This window comes from Mesoplodon mirus (genome assembly GCF_964341445.2).
Source record: "Mesoplodon mirus genome assembly, chromosome: 19".
NCBI lineage: Eukaryota > Metazoa > Chordata > Mammalia > Artiodactyla > Ziphiidae > Mesoplodon > Mesoplodon mirus.
The window spans coordinates 61,343,290-61,363,364 of NC_138995.1; the positions used below are offsets into that span (position 1 = coordinate 61,343,290).

The following is a 20,075-nucleotide window of genomic DNA, read 5'->3' on the forward strand; positions in this document are numbered from 1 at the left end:
CAGGGCTTCCCTGGTGGCGCAGTGGTTGAGAGTCCGCCTGCCGATGCAGGGGACGCGGGTTCGTGCCCCGGTCCGGGAAGATCCCACATGCCGCGGAGCGGCTGGGCCCGTGAGCCATGGCCGCTGAGCCTGCGCGTCCGGAGCCTGGACTCCGCAACGAGAGAGGCCGCAACATTGAGAGGCCCGCGTACCGCAAAAAAAAAAAAAAAGAAGAAGAAGAAGCGGTAAACATACAGAAAGATCCCCCTTCTCTGTCCAAAGGCAGGAAATAAATTCTTCTTTTAATGGAGATAGGCTCTTACCAGTCCACAGATGGCGCCAGAGGAATCTGCAAACAAACCTCATTAAATGTAGATAAGGATTACCAGGCCCTAATTGGACTATCACTAGCCCATTGCACTGTCAGTACTTCACAAATTTATCCTTTGTCTAAAAGGTATAAAAGCTTCCTGCTCTGGTTTATTCTTCAGGGCTTCATTCTCTTCTGAAAGCTCTCACGTACATGTAAAAATTTAATAAAATTTGTATGCTTTTCTCCCGTTAAAATAATAATAATAATAATAATTTTAAAAAGAAAAGAAATCTGAACGGCTGGTAGGTCTCCCAGCATTTACAAATTCTGCAACTCTGAAATACGCTCCCTCCCACGTCACAGCTCCTCTAGAGGCAGGGAGAGAAGCCTTCCGAAGGTCTGTGTATTACCTGAGATGCGAACTACATTTCCCAGAAGTCTCTGAGGCACAGCTCTATTAGTGCCGTTGTGGAGTTGCATGCTGGGAAAGAGAGGCCGTGCGTTTTCATCTCCGCGGATTCCCGGGTTTCTGGACTACGCTTCCCAGAGGGCTCTGGGGCACGGCCCTATTAGCAGCTCGGGGAGTTGCATCTGGGAGATGTGCTTTCTGCGAGAAGGATTTTTATTCAAGCTCTAGTTTCCCGGTGACCCTGTCTGGGGTTAACCTCAACGCCGGCGCTCCCTCCCGACGCCGTCGGTTGTTGGGCCCCAAGCGGTGAGTAATTAGCATCCCAGGAGGAAAACAGAGCGGAATACGGCGAGCGATGGCGATGAGGGAGAAGGAGAAGAGGCCCGAAACGGAGCCTTGGCCTCTGGCTTCGGGAGCGCTGCGGAGGAAGTGCGATCGTGTGTGTGTGTGTGTCCCTGTGTGTGTGATCAGGGGCTCGGCCATGTCTACAGACTGAGATGTGCGCGTGGGCGTCGGTGAGGGAGACAGGCCCGGTCGCTGTGGTTGTGACGCACTTGCGCGTGAGTGTGTGTAGGGGGAGACGAGACGCGGCCCCCTCCCGGTTTGTGTGCGTCCCGTACGTGTGAGCATCTGTAGCGGTGACGCGGCCGGGCTGTGCCTCCTCCACTGTGCTCTGTGTGAGTTACATGCGTGTGGGCTGTGCGGGGGTGGCGGGGCCCAGATGTGTCCCCGAGGCTATGAGATGTGCCGTTGCATTTCTGTGGGGTTGGCGCAGCCGTGTACCATGTCTCTGGCGTGGGCGTCAGCCGGTGTGACAGAGCCGAGCTGTATGCGATTGTTCAGCTGTGACAGGTGCAGGACTGTGCTTGGGTGTGTGGCCCCGGGTTGAGTGTGTAGCTCTGATGTCTCTGCTGCTTCCTCTCCCTTCACGTTCCAACCATGCGGGTACTTGTTTGGGCACAGTGGCCCCAAAGGAAAGTCAGAGCCTGAATGCTGTAGTGAAAATGACAAGAATGGCACAGGCATGGTCATGAGGTGGCAGATTTAGAGCTAGAGGTGCTCTCCATCTAAAATTCAGGCTACCTGAATGACAGAATGGAAGGGCCTCCGGAATAAGATTCTTTTTTGGAAAGGAGAGGTCCCTGACCTAGGAGGTGGGGGTACCCCAATTACTAGAGTCTAGTTCCAAGAATCTCTGAAATACTCAGATGTGGGTGCCCTCTTATTTCTGATTGGTTTTAGATAAGACATGGGAACAGGTGTGGCCTCGGAGGGCATCTTCGGATGTAGTCTGTGCTCCAGAAAAGTCCTAATGTCTCACTCTGACCTCTCTTTCCTCCAGGCCAGCTGTCCCCCAGAAAAAGCATCCCAAGGAGAAAGAATCATCATCACACATCTTGATATCAAGGTTCAGATGAGTTACCTTCTTGTTCAGTAAATGATTTGTGTTTATAGCACTTAAGAATATTTGCTTTCCTTGCCCCGAAATGTCCTCTTTAATAGTGACTTGACCCAGTAATTTCTTCCCAAGAGGTGTGACAAGAGTCGTGAATGTGTATTCCCCATTGACCAACCCTCTCCAATGAGTACTCACATATTCAATAAGCAAATTGTTCACATCCTCCTGTGTCGTCTTCTAAGACTCCGCTAGGATCGAAGAATACTACTGGGGGTTAATGTTAGCACTTTTAGTGTGTGATTTGGTAAGGGGGATATTAAATTTTTAGGTGGAATCAAAGGCTAGCTATCTTTGGTCTTTTCCACAGGGCTGACTTTCAGAGCACAGCAAGAAAGGAGAAGGTTTGATTGTTTTAGTCAGTTAATGACTAAGTTATCAGCTTTGTGAGGCTTTTAAGAGTGGGGTTTGAGCCAAGGTCTTTGTCATCAAAGGCAAGGATAGTTTTTTTTCAGTAATCAATAAATAGAAATTTGTTGTATTAGCCAGGTCTTATTTGAGGTCTGACAGTTTCAGTGTGTTTCGGTTATATCTTTGTATGAACTGTGAGAAGCAGTATGGTTTGATGCTGATTACGAGTTTTGGATCCAGAGCAGGGTTTGGCAAACTTTTTCTCTAAAGGGTCACATATTAAATATTTCATGCTTTGTGGGCTACATATGGTTGCATATTGTTCTTCTTTAATAGATTTTATTTTTTAGAATGGTCTTAAAGAAAAATTGCAAAGATAATACAGAGAATTCCCAGGTACCCTGCACCCAGTTTCTTCTATTATTAACAACTCAATTCTGAACCGTTATCATTAACTGATGTCTTTGCTTTATTCAGATTTCCTTACTTTTTACATAATGGTTTTCATCTGTTCCAGGATCCCATCCAGGACACCACATTACATTTCGTTGTCATGTTTCCTTAAGGTCCTCTTGGCTGTGCCCATTTCTGACTTCCATTGTTTCTGATGACTGTGACATTTTTAAGTGGTACTGGTCAGGTATTTTGTAGGATGCCTCTCTGTTGGAATGTGATGTTTTCCTCATGATTAGACTCGGTTTATGGGGTTTGGGGTGGAAGATCACAGCAGTAAATTACCACTTTCATCACATCGTAGCAAGAAGACATACTATCAACAAGATTTATGATTGGTGAGGTTGAAATTGATCATCTGGCTTAGGCAGTGTTTGTCAGTTTCCTCCACTGTAAAGTTATTCCTTTTTTTCAAAGACTGTGTCACCCTGAGTGACGGCTGCATATTTCAAAACCCCAAGTACTAGAGCCTAGTCACTCCGCCTCTGTTTCTGTCCTCACTTCTCTCTCTCCTCTTTCATCCCCCTTACTTACTTTTGAGGACCCTCGTGATTCACTGGGCCCACCTGGCATAATTCAGGATAGTCTCCCTATTTTAAGGTCAGATGATTCGGGACTTTAAGTCCCTCTGCAATCTAACTCCCTTTTGCTGTGTAATGTAACATATTCACAGGTTCCAGGATTAGGACATGGACATCTTTGGGAGACTGTTCTTTTGCCTACCACAGACCTATCTATTCAAAGTTCACTTAATGGCTGCAACATACCTGCCCCCTCATAACTGTAGTCCTTTTCTTTGTTAATTTGTTTTTAATTTGGGACTATCTTAAGGTATATTTCTTATAATGGGATTAATGCAGGCCTGCTGAAAAAAATGTCAATCCTCTAAAGCACTTATAAAGAAGAAACAGAAAACTACCCATTACTGTACCTTCCAGAGATAATTACTGTTGATATTTTGGTAGGTATGTTTCCAGTCCTCCCCTCCCCCTCTAAGCATATGTGTGTGTTTTCTTTCTGGAACACTGAATCCTGCTAATTGGTCTGTAAGTGAGCCCAAGACTTTCCAAATCGTAGTTTGTAAAAGGAATCCACCTCAGCTAAGGGTCACATTCTACCTTTGTGCATGAGGAGAGGGGAGAGGTGTGCCCAGTGATCCCGTTCTTGCTTTGAAAAGAATCTCTCACATATTTACACCTTAAAGGATTAGAGAGGCACCATTTGAAACTAATCCCATGGCAACAAATTATCAAGAAAGACAGACTTTCAAAATTAGATTTTCTAGGAGTTGAGTATTGCTTTCACAGAACATGACAGTGATCACTGATACATAATAAATATGGCCTGCACAAGTAACATTTCCATGGGCAGATATGTGAAAAAGAGATGACAGGTTTAAAATGTTCACCTGAATCTCCCATGTCACATAGAAGACAAGATTCAACCACTTACTAATGTTCTCAGTTTGGCATCTTCTCAGTTTAGATTCTTTGAGCTGGAACTGGGTACAGAAATCATGTCTGTCCCTCTCTTTGCTGGTAGCAAGGGAACATTTCCTCGTTATCTGTCTTAGAATCTTTTTTTGCTTATGTTGTTAATTGGAAAGACTTTCATTTTTAAGAGGATCTTGAAAGTTTTTAGTTAGCATTGATTATATAAACAGCAGTTTTGAGAAATACATACTTTAGCATAAGAAAAACGGGAAACAGCAGGCTTGAGTTTGTTTTATAAAAACGAATTAAGGGATGTGTTATGTTATTGATCTTAAACCATAACAGCTAACTTGTATTAAATAATTGTTACATGTTTTGGTGTTTTATGTAGATTATCTTCTTAGTAGTTGAGAAAGTCATACCTGGTAGGTACGATTTTTATCCCAGTCTTACCTGTCAGGAAATAGATACTGTAAAGTTAGTAACTGTCAGAGCAAAGATCCATATCCTAAAAGTCAGACCACAGAGCCTTGTTCTTAAATTCATGAAGACCTCTTGTCCCAAATCACCAGTACCTTTTTAAACATACCTTCTCCACTGGGTAATTCATCTTAAATTTTTTTCTCAGTTAATGCAAGTCAATATCATTATTGGTAAATGTATAGTATGCCATCGTAACAGACTGCAATCGATTTAATCTATCCTCTACTGGGAGATATTTATATTTCTACTTTTTTCATTTGTTAAAATGATCCTCTGGAAAATCTGAATAAAACTGATGGATTGTATCGATGTCAAGGTCCCGGCTGTGATATTGTACTATAGGTTTGCAGTGTATTGCCGTTGGGGTAAACTGGATAAAGGAACACAGGATCCCTCTGTGTAATTGCTTACATCTGCATGTTGAATGTACAGTTATCTCAATTAAAAAAAAAACTATCCAATAAAAAAAATTCTCTGGGGTCTTCCCTGGTGGTCCAGTGATTAAGACTCCGTGCTTCTACTGCAGGGGGCTCAGGTTCGATCCCTGGTCGGGGAACTAAGTTCCCACATGCTGCACCGTGCGGCCAAAAAAAAAAACAAAATTCTCTGAACATTCTTGTGCATATATTTGTGTACTAGTATAGCTATTTCCTTGGGATAAATTCCAAAAAGTGGAATTTTGAGTCAAAGTCATACTTCTGTTAAGCGCCTACAATAGTACTTAGAATGACAGGTGACTAAAAGGCATTGTTACCTGGACATTACTTGTAGTCCAGCAAGGAAGGGAAACTGAATAGAGAAGTACAAGACGGCCTGTGGCCAAGGCCTGTGGAGAATTCCAGGTGATGTGGCCTGAGAAGTGCCGGGAAGGGGGTATCATTCTCACTATAGCTGCTGATGTCAGGTCACGACCAAGTAATTCTGAAAGCACAGTAGAGATATCTACGTAGAGATAAATGAAATGTATTTTCTAAGTTTTATGCCTTACATACTTTTTTCTAATAGTGTTGGATGCAAAGTGAAGACTAGCGGGGTCAGGTGATTTAGCAGTTATCTACAGGACACTGGCTGAAAGGACAAGTTCAAAAGCAAAATTCACCCTGGCATCAAGACATAAAACTAAGCAGTGTCAAGATAACTGTCAGTATCTACAGGCCATCACTTGGCATTGTAGTCATTTTTTTCCCGTCAGTACTCCAGCACATGTGGGCATATTTAGACATCAAAGAGTTGGTTTAGGTATTAGGTAGTGAAAGGAAACTAAGAGAAGTTATTCAGTAAAATAATCCAAAGATAATATATTCTGAGCCTTTTCTGCAAGTTCCAGAGGAGTCTGTTTAAAAAAGAGAGTGAAACTTTATCCCTTGAGAATCTAACTGTCTCTTAATAACTTTAAAATAAATAAATGCACACACATTTATATACGTTAAGCCAATGCATGACTGTTGTTAAAACACTTAACAAGGTATACTTAAAAAGAAGAAAATCAAGGTCAAAGGGTGTGTCAGGGTCGCCAAGACCACCACCAGGCTCAGTGATTCTCTAGATAATGATTCAATATATCGTTCTCCTCATGGCTAAGATTTGTTAGTGAAAGGATATACAGCAAAATCAGCAAAGGGAAAGACACCTAGGCAACATCGGAGGAAAGCAGACCCAAGCTTCCGAGAGTCCTCTCCCGGTGCGGTCACACAGGACATGCTTAATTCCTCTAGCAACGAGTTATAGCTACACATATGCAGTGTTGTCTACCAGAGCAGCTCGCCTGAGCCCAGGAGTCCAGGGTTTTTATGGGGGAGTCTGTCACATAGGCACCCTCTGCCCAGCACACACCCAGATTCCAGGCTCTCGGAGGAAGGTTCGTGTTCACTGTAAACCACATGGCTTGTACAAAAGCAATTTAAGAACAGTGAGCCACTTACCAGTCAGGGAATGGTTGGAACACACTGGAAAGCCAGCCAAGGGCCCAGTCTTGCAAGCAGGCCTAAGATTAGCGGTTTCAGAGCCACTCTGTGGCTCTTTTCTGCACATGGGATATATCTTTCTAGGCTTTTTCTATTTCTCTATTTCTGTTTTTACATCTCTCTTTCTATTGCTGTCTCATGGGTTTTTGTGTATGTGTGTGTCTCTATGTGTATTCATATATCTTGTATGTGTGTATATATCTATATAGATATAGATATCTTTATCATGTTATACATATGAGTATGTATCTATATCTATATTTAGAATTTTACAAATGTATTCTTGTAACATCTTTCCTACTGACAATATACCTAAAACATCTTTCATGTCTTTAAGTATTTCTTCCAACTTAGCATTTAATAGCCCACTAATACTTTTTTAAAAAATTTTTTGGCCACACTGTGCGGCATGTGGGATCCTAGTTCCCCGACCAGGGATCAAATCTGCACCCCCTGCATTGGAAGTGTGGAGTCCCAACCACTGGGCCACCAGGGAAGTCCCCTAATACATTTTTACACTGATATTCTGCATGTACTTATGCAGCCAGCTTTCCTGGATTCAGAATGCCAGACGCTACCTGGGCAGTCCCTTCACACTGTCCACCTGCCAAGTCTTGACTGACATCACACTGTCTAGAGGCCAGAAGAGTTCGAGTGTGCACGATGCAGCCTCTCCCCACCCTGGATGGTGTGCCCAAAGAGAGCAGGATGTGCCCAGAGTGAGACTGAGCTCCCTAAACACACCCAGTCTCAGTCCAGGTCACCGTCCCTCTGTCCAGAGTTAGCCAACTTCAGACAGTGAGGTTTGAGGGTGCAGTCTCCACACCAGACCCCCCTCAGTTCTCACACCAACTGCAAGTTCAGGAGTTTCCCAAAACCACCCTCAGGTTTCATAATTCAGGACTAGAAGGAAGAACTCACTGAGAGCTGTTGTACTCCCAGATACAGTTAATGACAGGGAAAGGATAAAGGTTAACATCAGACAAGGAAACAGGTGCACAAGGTGAGGTCCAGGAGGGTTCCCGTCCTGGGTCTTCCAGTGTCTTCTGCCTGTGAAGTCAGAACCTGTTATTCTGCCGACATCAATGTGTGACAGTATGCTCAGGGTATTACCAACCAGGGAAGCATACCTGAGCTTCAGTGTCCAGAGTTTTCATCTGGGGCTTCAACATGTGGGCAAGATTGATTGATCATGTAGGCATGATGATTGATTGATTTGTTGTCCCGATGTTAATCTCAGTCTCCAAGTCAACTGACAGCCCATGACCCAGAGTTCCCCCAACCCCACCCATCACCTGGTTGGTCTTTCTGGTGTGGCCGGCTTCCACCATGAGATGCAGTGCAGCCTGCCCCTACCCAAAACAAAGACATTCCTGTCAGGTATGACGTAGGTTACCTCTCAGAAGCTGAGGGCAAAGGCCACACCTCTCTTTGGTCAAGGCCAAATTCTTTTTTTTTTTTTTTTTTTTTTGCGGTACGCGGGCCTCTCACTGTTGTGGCCTCTCCCGTTGAGGAGCACAGGCTCCGGACGCGCAGGCTCAGCGGCCACGGCTCACGGGCCCAGCCGCTCCACGGCATGTGGGATCCTCCCGGACCAGGGCACAAACCTGCGTCCCCTGCATCGGCAGGCGGACTCTCAACCACTGCGCCACCAGGGAAGCCCCAAGGCCAAATTCTTAATCCATATTCCCCCAACAGGGAGCTGGCCAGGAATCCTCCCACTGAAATGTCTGGATCTGACTTCAAGACAAAAAATAAAAGTTCCTCTGTCCTGTCTGTACAGCTGGGTTTCCTGGGGTTTCAGGGAAAACTTGTTTTGTTTTTTTCCAGAATCCTTTTAATCTTCTCCAGACGTGTTGTGTTTATGTGGGGGGCCTTGTGGGGGAAGAAGATGAGCGTTCTTTGGAAGAAAAGAAGGAGGAGTGAAAAGGTTGTATTAAGTCATTTGGGGACCAAGGTGCACTTATTTTAATGCCTCTTTTTCCTTGTCTAGATCTGGCTTCTCTGGATTTTGTGTCTTCAGTAAAGGAGACCCCAAGAGGACCGATCAGTTCTTGAATTCTAAAACCATGGCCCACGTAAGTATGTTTTTCTCTTTCCTTCTTGAATTGTGATATTTAGCTCCTGTGGAGACTTCTTTGAAATATCATGAAGCCTCCTGCCCAAGGGAGTCCCATCCAAGTACCTACTTCCCAGCTCTTCCTGTTCCGGTGAATAATAATGCCATATAGCCTGTTGCCCACCTCTGTGACTAATGTTCACTTAACCCTTGAGCTAGTCACTCAGTATCTCTTATGTACTCACTTTTTTGTCAAGAGTAATTGGAACAATGGAAGCAGAAATTACCTTGGGAGAAATATTTGAGTCAAGTCTACGATTTGATGAGTTGGAGACGTTGGTCCCATTTGACCACACGAGAAAACTAGAATTCCTCACTCATCTCCACTGATCTTTTTGCCAGGCAGAGAAGAGGGAACGTTCATATTCTTTGGTCTCAGTCTTAGTGTGTAGTGAAAGCTCACACTTTACGAAGCTTTTAGAATTGCGTAGAGCTGTGATTAGGGCCTGTGGACTCAGAGATCATGTTCCTACCAGGGGACCCGGGAGGTAAATTTTGTTTTGCACAGACCTGTCTGTATGCTCCTGAATCATTTGATACCAGTTTCCTCTAAATCAGGAACAAAGAAAAGGCAAGGCTAGCAGATGGTGACAGGTAAGAAGGTCATTTCATACAAGAGTAATAAATGATCACATACTCTTGGAATTGGGGAAACTTTAGACATTTTGCTCAACCTAAATGTGTAACTGTCATAATTAAATCTAATCCTTCCCTACGATGGAATAAAAAAATGCTTTTGTCATTACAAAGGTGGACTGCTTAAAAGATAACCTGGCAAAATGACGAACCCGAGACTTGAAAACATTCAAACATGCAAACCCAATTTTCTAAGATAAAAGATCTTATATTACATTTGGGAAGTAAACCCCAGGCATTTTTTTTCTTTCTCCTTAAAGAGAAAAGGATGCTGTAGGAATCCATGCTTGCTGAGAATTCATGAGACAGGCCCGTTAGCAGGCTCTGTGCTTGTGCAGCGGAGGAAAACTGGGATTGGTTTATCCATTTCCTGACAGGTTGGCATGATTAAGAATTCCCCAGGGGCTTCCCTGGTGGTGCAGTGGTTAAGAATCCGCCTGCCAAGGCAGGAGACACGGGTTCAAGCCCTGGTCTGGGAAGATCCCACATGCTCCGGAGCAACGAAGCCCGTGCACCACAACTACTGAACCCGTGCACCACAACTACTGAACCCGTGCGCCACAAGTACTGAGCCCGTGCGCCTAGAGCCCGTGCTCTGCAGCAAGAGAAGCCACTGCAATAAGAAGCCTGTGCACCGCAACGAAGAGTAGCCCCCGCTTGCCGCAACCAGAGGAAAGCCTGCACGCAGCAACAAAGACCCAACACAGCCAAAAATAAAATAAATAAATAAATTTAAAAAAAAAAGACTTCCCCAGGGTGTAGGTGGTTTCCCCTGCAGCAGGAGGGGCTTCAGCCACAGTCTTGTCCTCACCGGCCCCTCCCCATGTCACAGGCTTTTAATCTACTCGCTGTATCCACCCCTGCACGGAGCGTAGCCCTTCCTCCCCCCTCCTCCATCTGGAAACTGTGCTTTCATTTCATCAGGGACGTGTGGGTTTGCGTTTCCAGGGTTTGGTGACATTCTCCGATGTAGCCATAGACTTCTCTCAGGAGGAGTGGGCATGTCTGGACTCTACGCAGAGAGACCTGTACTGGGACGTGATGTTGGAGAACTACAGTAACTTGGTCTCGCTGGGTAAGTTGCCTGCCTCAGATAATCTGGACTCTGCTCTCTGCACAGTCAGCCCTCTCCTTTCAGGACCACCTTTCAAGATACTAGTTGAATTTCTTTCTTCCTGCACCCAAGGGATGTTTTGAGCTTTGTCCAGTTGGAAATGGGCGTTATGTATGCCCCTTCACCTCCTCATCCAGCAGTGATCTTCCCACCTCTGTCTGGCCCCTCCTGTAATCACCTCTCTTCCTTACTGGCCAAAGGACTGATTAGAGTTATTTATTAGAATAAATGTATGTATTTTATTTCATGACCATCTTCAAAGAAACCAAGCTTCATGCTGTGAGCCTATGTTTACACCCAAATTGCTGTCTGTGGTACTTTGAGGACCCACCTTTAGGGGAAATGGCTCTACACAGTGACTTGATTTTCTCTAGCAAACCAGACTCTATGTTTGATGTAGAGGTAGGATGAATGAACAGAATCTGTGTAAAACCACACTGAGCATATTGCATTCCCTACACATTGTACCTGAAGTGAGGTTGAAAGTTATAATCTATGAATTCTGAGTTAAATATTGGATGATAATATCTTGTAAATATGTAAGGAAATTTCTTGTTTTTCTATTAGCAAAACAACAGCCATAATATTAATGGCTAATAAATACTGTGCTTGCTCTGCACCAGAAAACATTCTGAGCCTGGTGTGTGTGTATATGTACAAATACGTTTCGTTCCATTCTCACAAGTTTATGAGCTAGGAAATTATTACGTCTAATTTGTAGATGAGTATACTGGGGCACAAAGTGACTTAATCAAGGAAGCAGAAGCAAACCTGGAACCTAAGAATTCTGGCCCCAGAATCCGTACTCTCAACTGCCAGGTTCTGCTTGCCTCCAGAAGTTTAAATAAAGACCTTTTCAGGAGCTCCCTGGCGGTCCAGTGGTTAGGACTCGGCGCTTTCACTGCTGTGGGCCCGGGTTCAATCCCTGGTCGGGGACCTAAGATCCCGCAAGCCTCGACACAAGACCAAAAAATAAATAAAAATAAAAATAAATAAAAGTTTTTCATTTTTAAAAAAAATAAAGTAAATGTAAAATAGAATAGAATAGAATAGTCCTTTTCCCTACCCATCTGGTTTCCTGTTTGTCCTTCAGGCCTTTCTCTTTTCCTGAGGTCAGTTTTAGGTTGTTACACATCTGACTAAAGCTCAATCAAAAAATCTTGAGCCCACAGTTTTCTCCTAAGTTCTACATCATGTGGCATTTCTTTTTTTGAAAGCAAGGCATCTCATTTCTAAGCCAGACACAGTTGTCTTATGGAAGCAAGGGAGAGAGCTTCGAGAGTTGAGGAGAAAAGACACTAAAGTGGTACAGAGGAGAGCGCCAGCCAGCCCGGCTCGGGCAAGGCCACCATTACCACAGGCAGCCCAGCTGGGCAGGGGGCAGCTGCACCCCTGAGGTGTTTGCAGAGCTCCCTACAAAGGTCTCAGGCCCAAGGCCTCTGAGGAGGAAGTCACCACCTTGAACTTTATCTTCACCCCATTCCCTTCTCAATTTGTTTCCCTTCTCATGTTTCACCCCTACTGAGTAGCAAGGGCATAGAAAACAGGACCCTGTGCCATTCGTAGTTTCTGAAAGTTGGTTGTTATCCTAGCTTCATGTGCTTTTTTCCTTTTTATCTATTTTTTGGTGATACTGCTTCCTGGGTTCTCTCTTCTTCCATCACGAAGCAATATCTGCTTATGTCTCTTTTGAAGCTGTGTTAGCAGTCACTGACACTCAGTACCTAGATTCAGTATTTCATTGGGGGTTCAAAATGGTGGTATTCTATCATTTATTCACTATAAATAATTCTTTAAAGAGAAACTGATCCACCTGCTAATTGGTTGTGTAGTGGAACTGCTCATATTGGATAAGAAAGATGAAAACTTTGTTCTTTAAAGGAAAAAAAACTATCAGTTTTTAATAACAAAGGGCTGGTTTCCTAGCATGCTCCAAAGTTGGCCATTTAACATTTTTTAGTATCTGAATGAACTCATAAATTTCAACATGTTTGATGTTTTACAGTCCCTAGCGTTAGCATCCTTATTTTTTTGTTGTTGTTGTTGCGGTACGCAGGCCTCTCACAGCTGCGGCCTCTCCCGTTGCAGAGCACAGGCTCCGGACGCGCAGGCTCAGCTGCCATGGCTCATGGGCCCAGCTGCTCCGCGGCATGTGGGATCTTGCCAGAGCAGGGCACGAACCCGTGTCCCCTGCATCGGCAGGCAGACTCTCAACCACTGTGCCACCAGGGAAACCCCTAGCATCCTTATTGATGCTCAGATTTTTCTAAACATTTCCTCCTAAGTGTTTCACAATTTTTGTTATTAAATTTAATTCTACACACATCTTTTGAATGTTGGATCTTTTTATCCAGAATTACTTTTAATGATATTACTTGTGTTTTTGTGTGTACACACAACTATCCAACTGTATCTTTTTATTTTCCTACAGTAGTTCTATATTTGATTTTCTTGGTTTTCCAGGTTTGTTATCACATCTATAAATTGTACTCTTTTTCATCTTCATTTTTGAGATTTGTCCCTCTAATTTTTTTTTTTTTTTTTTGCTTAATTGTTTCAGCTGGTAGGAAATAGTAGAGCTAATAGTAAGTGCCTTTTTTGTTTGATTTTAGCAGGGATGTCTCCAGTGTTTCCTCATTAAGTATTGTGATGCTAGACGTGGAATCTAGATTTTAATAAGAGCCCTAGGTGATTCATATTTTTCCCACTGGATAAGTTTTATTTCTGTTAGAGAAGGTTTTAGTTTGTGATAAGGTTTGTTTTTGTTTTCCTAAAAAGAAACAAAATATGTTGGGGTTTGGGGGTTTTTTTGTTTGTTTTGTTTTTTTCAGATTTGGAATCACCGTATGAGACCAAGAGTGTACCTACACAGAAGGGCACTTATGAGATAAATTTTTCCAAACAGAACTCAAATAGAAAAAGTAAATCCCTTGGCCTTGACTGGATGTGTGAAGGTGAGTTTGAAGGACCACAGGCCCCACAAGAGGGATATATCAATCAAATCAACTGTGGGAAAACGCCCACTTGCAGAGAAAATACCTCTGTCCGACCACATCAGAGACTTCATAACAGGGAAAATTCCTATGAATGTAAGGAATGTGGGAAGGCCTTTAGCCGAGGCTATCAACTTACTCAACATCAGAAAATTCACACTGGTGAGAAACCCTATGAATGTAAAGAATGTAAAAAGGCCTTCCGGTGGGGTAATCAGCTTACTCAACATCAAAAAATTCACACCGGTGAGAAACCTTATGAATGTAAGGACTGCGGGAAAGCGTTTCGGTGGGGTTCAAGCCTCGTTATTCATAAGAGAATTCATACGGGTGAGAAGCCCTATGAATGTAAAGACTGTGGGAAGGCCTTCAGACGCGGTGATGAGCTCACTCAGCATCAGAGATTTCACACTGGTGAGAAAGACTATGAATGCAAAGACTGTGGGAAGACCTTTAGCCGAGTGTATAAACTAATTCAGCATAAGAGAATCCACAGTGGTGAAAAACCCTACGAATGTAAAGACTGTGGGAAGGCCTTTATTTGTGGTTCCAGCCTCGTTCAGCATAAGAGAATTCACACCGGCGAGAAGCCCTACGAGTGCCAAGAATGTGGGAAGGCCTTTACTCGCGTCAATTATCTCACTCAGCATCAGAAAATTCACACTGGTGAGAAACCTCACGAGTGTAAGGAATGCGGGAAGGCCTTCCGTTGGGGTTCGAGTCTCGTGAAACACGAGAGAATTCATACGGGTGAGAAGCCATATAAATGTACAGAATGTGGGAAGGCCTTTAACTGTGGCTATCACCTTACTCAGCATGAGAGAATCCACACTGGTGAAACGCCTTACAAATGTAAGGAATGTGGAAAGGCCTTTATTTATGGGTCAAGCCTTGTCAAACATGAGCGAATTCATACAGGGGAGAAACCCTATGAGTGTAAGGAATGTGGGAAGGCCTTCAGTCACGGCCATCAACTTACACAGCATCAGAAAATTCATACTGGTGAGAAGCCCTCTGAGTGTAAGGAATGTGGAAAGGCATGTAAACGTGTAAGCCATCCTCCAGGACATCAGAGAATTCATGCTGCTGAGAAACCTTTTGGGTACAAAGAGCGTACAGAGGCCTCTATTCAACATTCATTTCTTCCACGACAAGAGGAAAATCCGTGATAAGACTTAACGCAAGAAAGCCCTCACTGGTCCCTCTTCTGCTTATGGAATATCAGAAGTCATATGAGAGGTGAATTGGGAGAATTGGAGAAATCACTTTTTCTTATTGATCACAACAGACTCAGCGGTAGACTATTTTCTACTGGATAGATCAGTTTCCTGAATGCGTAGAAACCTTCCAATACCATTTCGTCTCTGTCGTATTTCAGATTTGTTCTAAGGTAAAACTCTGCTAATGGAGCATATGTGGGAGAGCTTTTCTCGTGGTACATACCCCTACCTGTTTCCATCACTGTCCCACCTCTTTACTCCCTGTGAGGCACTGAGAAAATTAGCTATTACTCCCTGTGCATTATCTGTGAAATGGGGATAATCACACCTACCTAATACTGCTGTTGTGGTGATTAAATGAGTTTGGTCCATGTAAGCTCCTTGAACGTGTATCTGAAATGTTGTGTAAGCTCAATAAATATTAGCTGTTGTTGTTGTTCTCATCACCATTAACGTTGCTATTAGGGAATTTTTACAAGAAGACCCCCTGCGGGTGCAGTGAGCTGAGAAAAGACTATCAAACTTCTAGAAGAAAATACGGGGAATTCCCTGGTGGTCCAGTGGTTAAGACTCCATACTTCCACTGCAGGAGGGCACAGGTTCGATCGCTGGTTGGGGAACTGAGATCCCACAAGCCGTGCAGCACGGCCAAAAAAAAAAAAAATAGAAAATTTAGGAGATTATTGTCAAAGCATTGGGGTAGGCAGCATTTCTTAGTATACAGAAGACATTAAACAGAAAATAAAAAGTTATTAAGTTGGACTTCATCAAAAGTACAAAGTTCTGATCATCAAATGACACCATGAAGGTGGTGAAAAAGCAAGAAGACCAGGAGAAGATATTTACATAAACCTGACAAAGGATTCACAAAGAAAGGATAAAAAGAATCCTTCAAGTCAATAATAAAACAACAAATCAATTAAAAGGTGGAGGGAGACTTGCATAAGCACTTAAGAACACCAAATGGCAAATAAGTAAGAGCAGATGTGTTAAATGTCATCACTCCTCAAGGATATGCAAAGTAAAATCATCATGTGATGTCACTAGACACGCACCAGAATGGCTGACATTACAATTGCTTATAAGCCAGTGTCTTTGTTGGATGTTCAAACATGGCCTGTTCAAGAAGGAACAGCGGCTTCCCTGGTGGCACAGTGGTTAAGAATCCTCCTGCCAATGCAGGGGACATGGGTTCAAGCCCTGGTCTGGGAAGATCCCACATGCCGTGGAGCAACTAAGCCTGTGAGCGACAACTACTGAAGCCCGCGTGCCACAACTACTGAAGCCCATGTGCCTAGAGCCCATGTTCCGCAACAAGAGAAGCCACCGCAATGAGAAGCCCACGCATCACAAAGAAGAGTAGCCTCCGCTCATCGCAACTAGAGAAAGCCTGTGTGCAGCAAGGAAGACCCAATGCAGCCAAAAATAAATAAATAATAAATAAATTTATATTAAAAAAAAGAAGGAACAGAACCAGCACACTGGACCTCTCCAAATCCTGGAGGTCCCTCAACAGGGATGGGAAGGTGATACTCAAGGGAGGCAAGTGGATTTGCCCTGGGGAAGGGGCCAGGGCCTAGGATCAAGTCCTTGAGAAAGCTCAAGGAGCAGTTAGACTCTGGAGGGACCTGAGCTGTCTTAAGAGGGTCAGTCCTAGAGTGAAGAAAGTGGGTTGTCTTGGAGAAAGGACTTGAGCCCATGGTGGGGAATCTTAGCGTGTATGGGTGGGAGAGGACTAGAGTCCATGGGAGTGAGTTTGAAAAGCTAGGGGCGGGGCTAATGGCCATGGGAGGGCCTGGTGCATTAGGAGGGAGAGGCTTGAGCTCAGACAGGTCCTAGGAGACTGGAGAAAAGGAGAGAGTCCAGGAGGGGAGCCTCTGAGAGCTGGAGAACTTGAATGCTATCCATGAATGTGGCCTGGGAGATCTAGGGTGGGTGCTACAGCCAGTGGGAGAACTGTGGCACAGGGGATGCCAGTGTGGTTAGAGCCCAGGAGTGCCTTATGAAGGCTGACAGAGGGTTCAGAATCAGGTTGACGTAGGCCTTATGTTTGGTTTATCTCAGGGTTGGGGTTACATTTCACCTCAAGTTACTTTGTCCTTGGGTTACGTATACCTTAGTGTTAGGGTTAGGTTAAGGATTTGGATCCTCGGCAGGGAGGGAATGAGGGAACATGGAACATATTTGGGGGGAGGGATGCCAGACATATACAGACCATTCCACCAACAACAGAACATATATAGAACATTCTCCAGGATAGACCCTATGTTAGGCCACAAAATAATCTCAACAAATTGAAAAGATTAAAAGCACAGATTGAAACCTGACCACAATGTAATGAAACTAGAAATCAACAGAAGGAAAACAAGAATACTATATGAGAATTAAACCACACACTCTTAAGCAACAGATAGGTGAAAGAAGAAATCATAAGGGAAATTAGAAGATACATAGGAGTGAAAATCACAACTTACAGGATGCAGTGAAAGGCACGCTCAGAAGACAGTTTATGGTAGGAAATGCCTACACTGAAAAAGAAGAAAGATCTCAAATCAATAAACTAACTCTACATGGTAAGAAGCTAAAAAAAAGAACAAACAAAACCAAAAGCAACAGAAGGCAGAAAATAATAGGGATTAGAGTAGAGAAAAATGAAATAGAGAATTTTTTTAATGATACAAAGAATCAACAGAACCAGAAGTTGGTTCTTTGAGAAGATGAACAAAATGAGCAAACCTTTAGCTAGACTGACCAAGGGGGAAAAAAGCAATTATGCAAAGAGAAGTCAAAGATAACTAGAGATGCTTCCAGTCTCTTCTAGGTATGTGTGGCTAAAGTGAAACATCACAAAAGCAAAGAAACTTGAACTCATTGACATTGCAAATAAACAGAATAAACCTGAGTGCATTCAGTTACACCAGACCAGGGTTCACCAGAGTTTTTCTGTTGAGGGCCAAATAATATTTTAGGTTTTGCAGGCCACATATGCTCTGGACCACATGTTCCTCTTTATTTTTATTATTATTATTTTTTACAACCTTTTAAGAATAAAAACCACTCAGCCTCTAAACCAAACAAGAATCGGCCACAGTCAAGATTTGAGCTATGGACCAGAGTTTACCTGACTGCTGCACTAAATCAATAGGTAAGCATGGGAAAAGATTCTAGGTCACCATTATCCAGTTTGGTAACAAACAGCCACATACAATCTTGAGCACTTGAAGTGTGGCCAGGTGGTAAAGTAAGTGTAAAATACACACTGAGATTTGATGACTGTTCAGAAGTAAAAAAGGTAAAATATCTCATTAGTGAGTTTTACATTATGTGTTTAAATGATAATATTTTGGATATTTTGAACTGAATAAAGTATATTATTAAAATTAACTGTATCTGTTTCTTTTTCCTTTTTTAATGTGATACTAGGAAAATTTTAATTATATGTGTGGATGTCATATTTGTTTCTTCTGAAATTTGGCAACATTTGTCAAAAATTTTAAATGTGCATGTCTTTGACTCAACATTCCTACTTAAAAGAATATACTATTTTATAGCATTAATTAAAATTTTTCAGGGCCTCTCTCACCTTCTGAGATGGCCCACACTCTGTCTGTGGAGTGCGTTTCTCTCTAAATAAATGTACTTCTTACCTATCACTTTGTCTCTCACTGAATTCTTTCTGTGATGAGACATCAAGAACCTGAACTTCATTGAGTCCTGAGACCAGGTGTGTGATCTCAATTTAAAGACCTTGGGTTCAAGTCCCAGTCTGGGTTTTGGCTGGGCTCAATTCCTGGTGCGTGGGTTCAAGTCCCAAATCTGAGTTCCACGGTTTCAGCTGGCAAGCCACGAAGGGACAGTGATAAGCTAGACCAACACCCTCTCAACGTCAACACCACTGGGGACACATTCTGTGCCGTTTCTTTGAGACAACTTTTTGGGCACTCTAACACCTGGTTGGGAGACTGCCTTGGAAGGGATAGCATCTAAAATCTCTTGTCATTTATAGATAGATATTTTTGTACTCTGATGCTGTTAGAAAAAGTGCTTCATCAAGGAGATCATAGAAAGGCTATGGAAGCAGTTACAGCAGTTCCACATCAAGATGTATGGCTGGGCTTCCCTGGTGGCGCAGTGGTTGAGAGTCCGCCTGCCGATGCAGGGGACACAGGTTCGTGCCCCAGTCCGGGAAGATCCCACATGCTGCGGAGCGGCTGGGCCCGTGAGCCATGGCCGCTGAGCCTGCGCATCTGGAGCCTGTGCGCCGCAACAGGAGAGGCCACAACAGTGAGAAGCCCGCGTATTGGAAAAAAAAAAAAAAAAGATGTATGGCTATGTGAGGATTCCAGCCCATACTGACTTAAAACAAGGAGCTGTCCTGCCCCTGGGCCCCTAGATCAGGCATCCAGAGATTTTTACTCCCTGACAGGAAGAGTCAATGTCCCTACTCAGCCTTGAAGCAGTTACAGATGACTATCACCCCTCTGCTTCCCATAAGAATACAGGAGTAAAATCTCTAAGAGGGGAATGAAATAGGAGGGGAAGGGGGCAGGGCATAACCTTTGAAAGAATGACACAGCCCGAGGCCATGACATAAACTGACTGGAACCAAATCGCTCCAAGATAGTGGACAAGTCAACTTCCACTAGACCTTGAGCCTCAGTATACAGTATACCCTCACTGTAACACATCAGCAAGCTAAATGACGTACCCACAGGCACCGTGACCCCTGCAACGCTGATAAGGATCAAAAAGTGGGCATGGCCCAATTCCTGGAAATCCCCACCCCTTCCCCAAAATAGCTGGAATACTCCTCCCACTCAGCCTATGAAATTATCCACCCCTATAAAAACCGACAACCCCGTACCCCTGACGCCTCTCTCACCTTCCAAGATGACCCATAGTCTGTCTGGGAAGTGTGTTTCTCTCTAAATAAATCCACTTCTTACCTAAAAAAAAAAAAAAAAAAATTTGGAATTCCCTGGCAGTCCAGTAGTTAGGACTCTGCACTTTCACTGCCAAGGGCCCAGGTTCAATCCCTAGTCAGGAATTTATGATCCCACAAGCCCTGCAGCATGGCCCCCCCAAAAAAAATTTTTTTTTAATCACTTAAAAGAAAATTTTCCATAGACACATATCACCTTTCCCAAAGAAC

General features: G+C 43.6%; 1 protein-coding gene across 1 annotated transcript in view; it reads left to right on the forward strand.

The window, feature by feature from the left end:
- Positions 1-18,307, forward strand: part of ZNF331 (zinc finger protein 331) — a gene marked incomplete at its 5' end in the record, with an annotated part of 29,590 nt that extends 11,283 nt beyond the window's left edge. Inside the window, 5 exons of the mRNA XM_082606704.1 lie at positions 840-1,007; positions 2,044-2,109; positions 8,835-8,919; positions 10,545-10,671; positions 13,542-18,307. Coding sequence (XP_082462830.1) covers positions 840-1,007; positions 2,044-2,109; positions 8,835-8,919; positions 10,545-10,671; positions 13,542-14,872 — 1,777 coding nt within the window. The 3' untranslated portion in view covers positions 14,873-18,307. The remainder of the gene's footprint in view (positions 1-839; positions 1,008-2,043; positions 2,110-8,834; positions 8,920-10,544; positions 10,672-13,541) is intronic.
- Between the last annotated feature and the right edge of the window lie 1,768 nt (positions 18,308-20,075).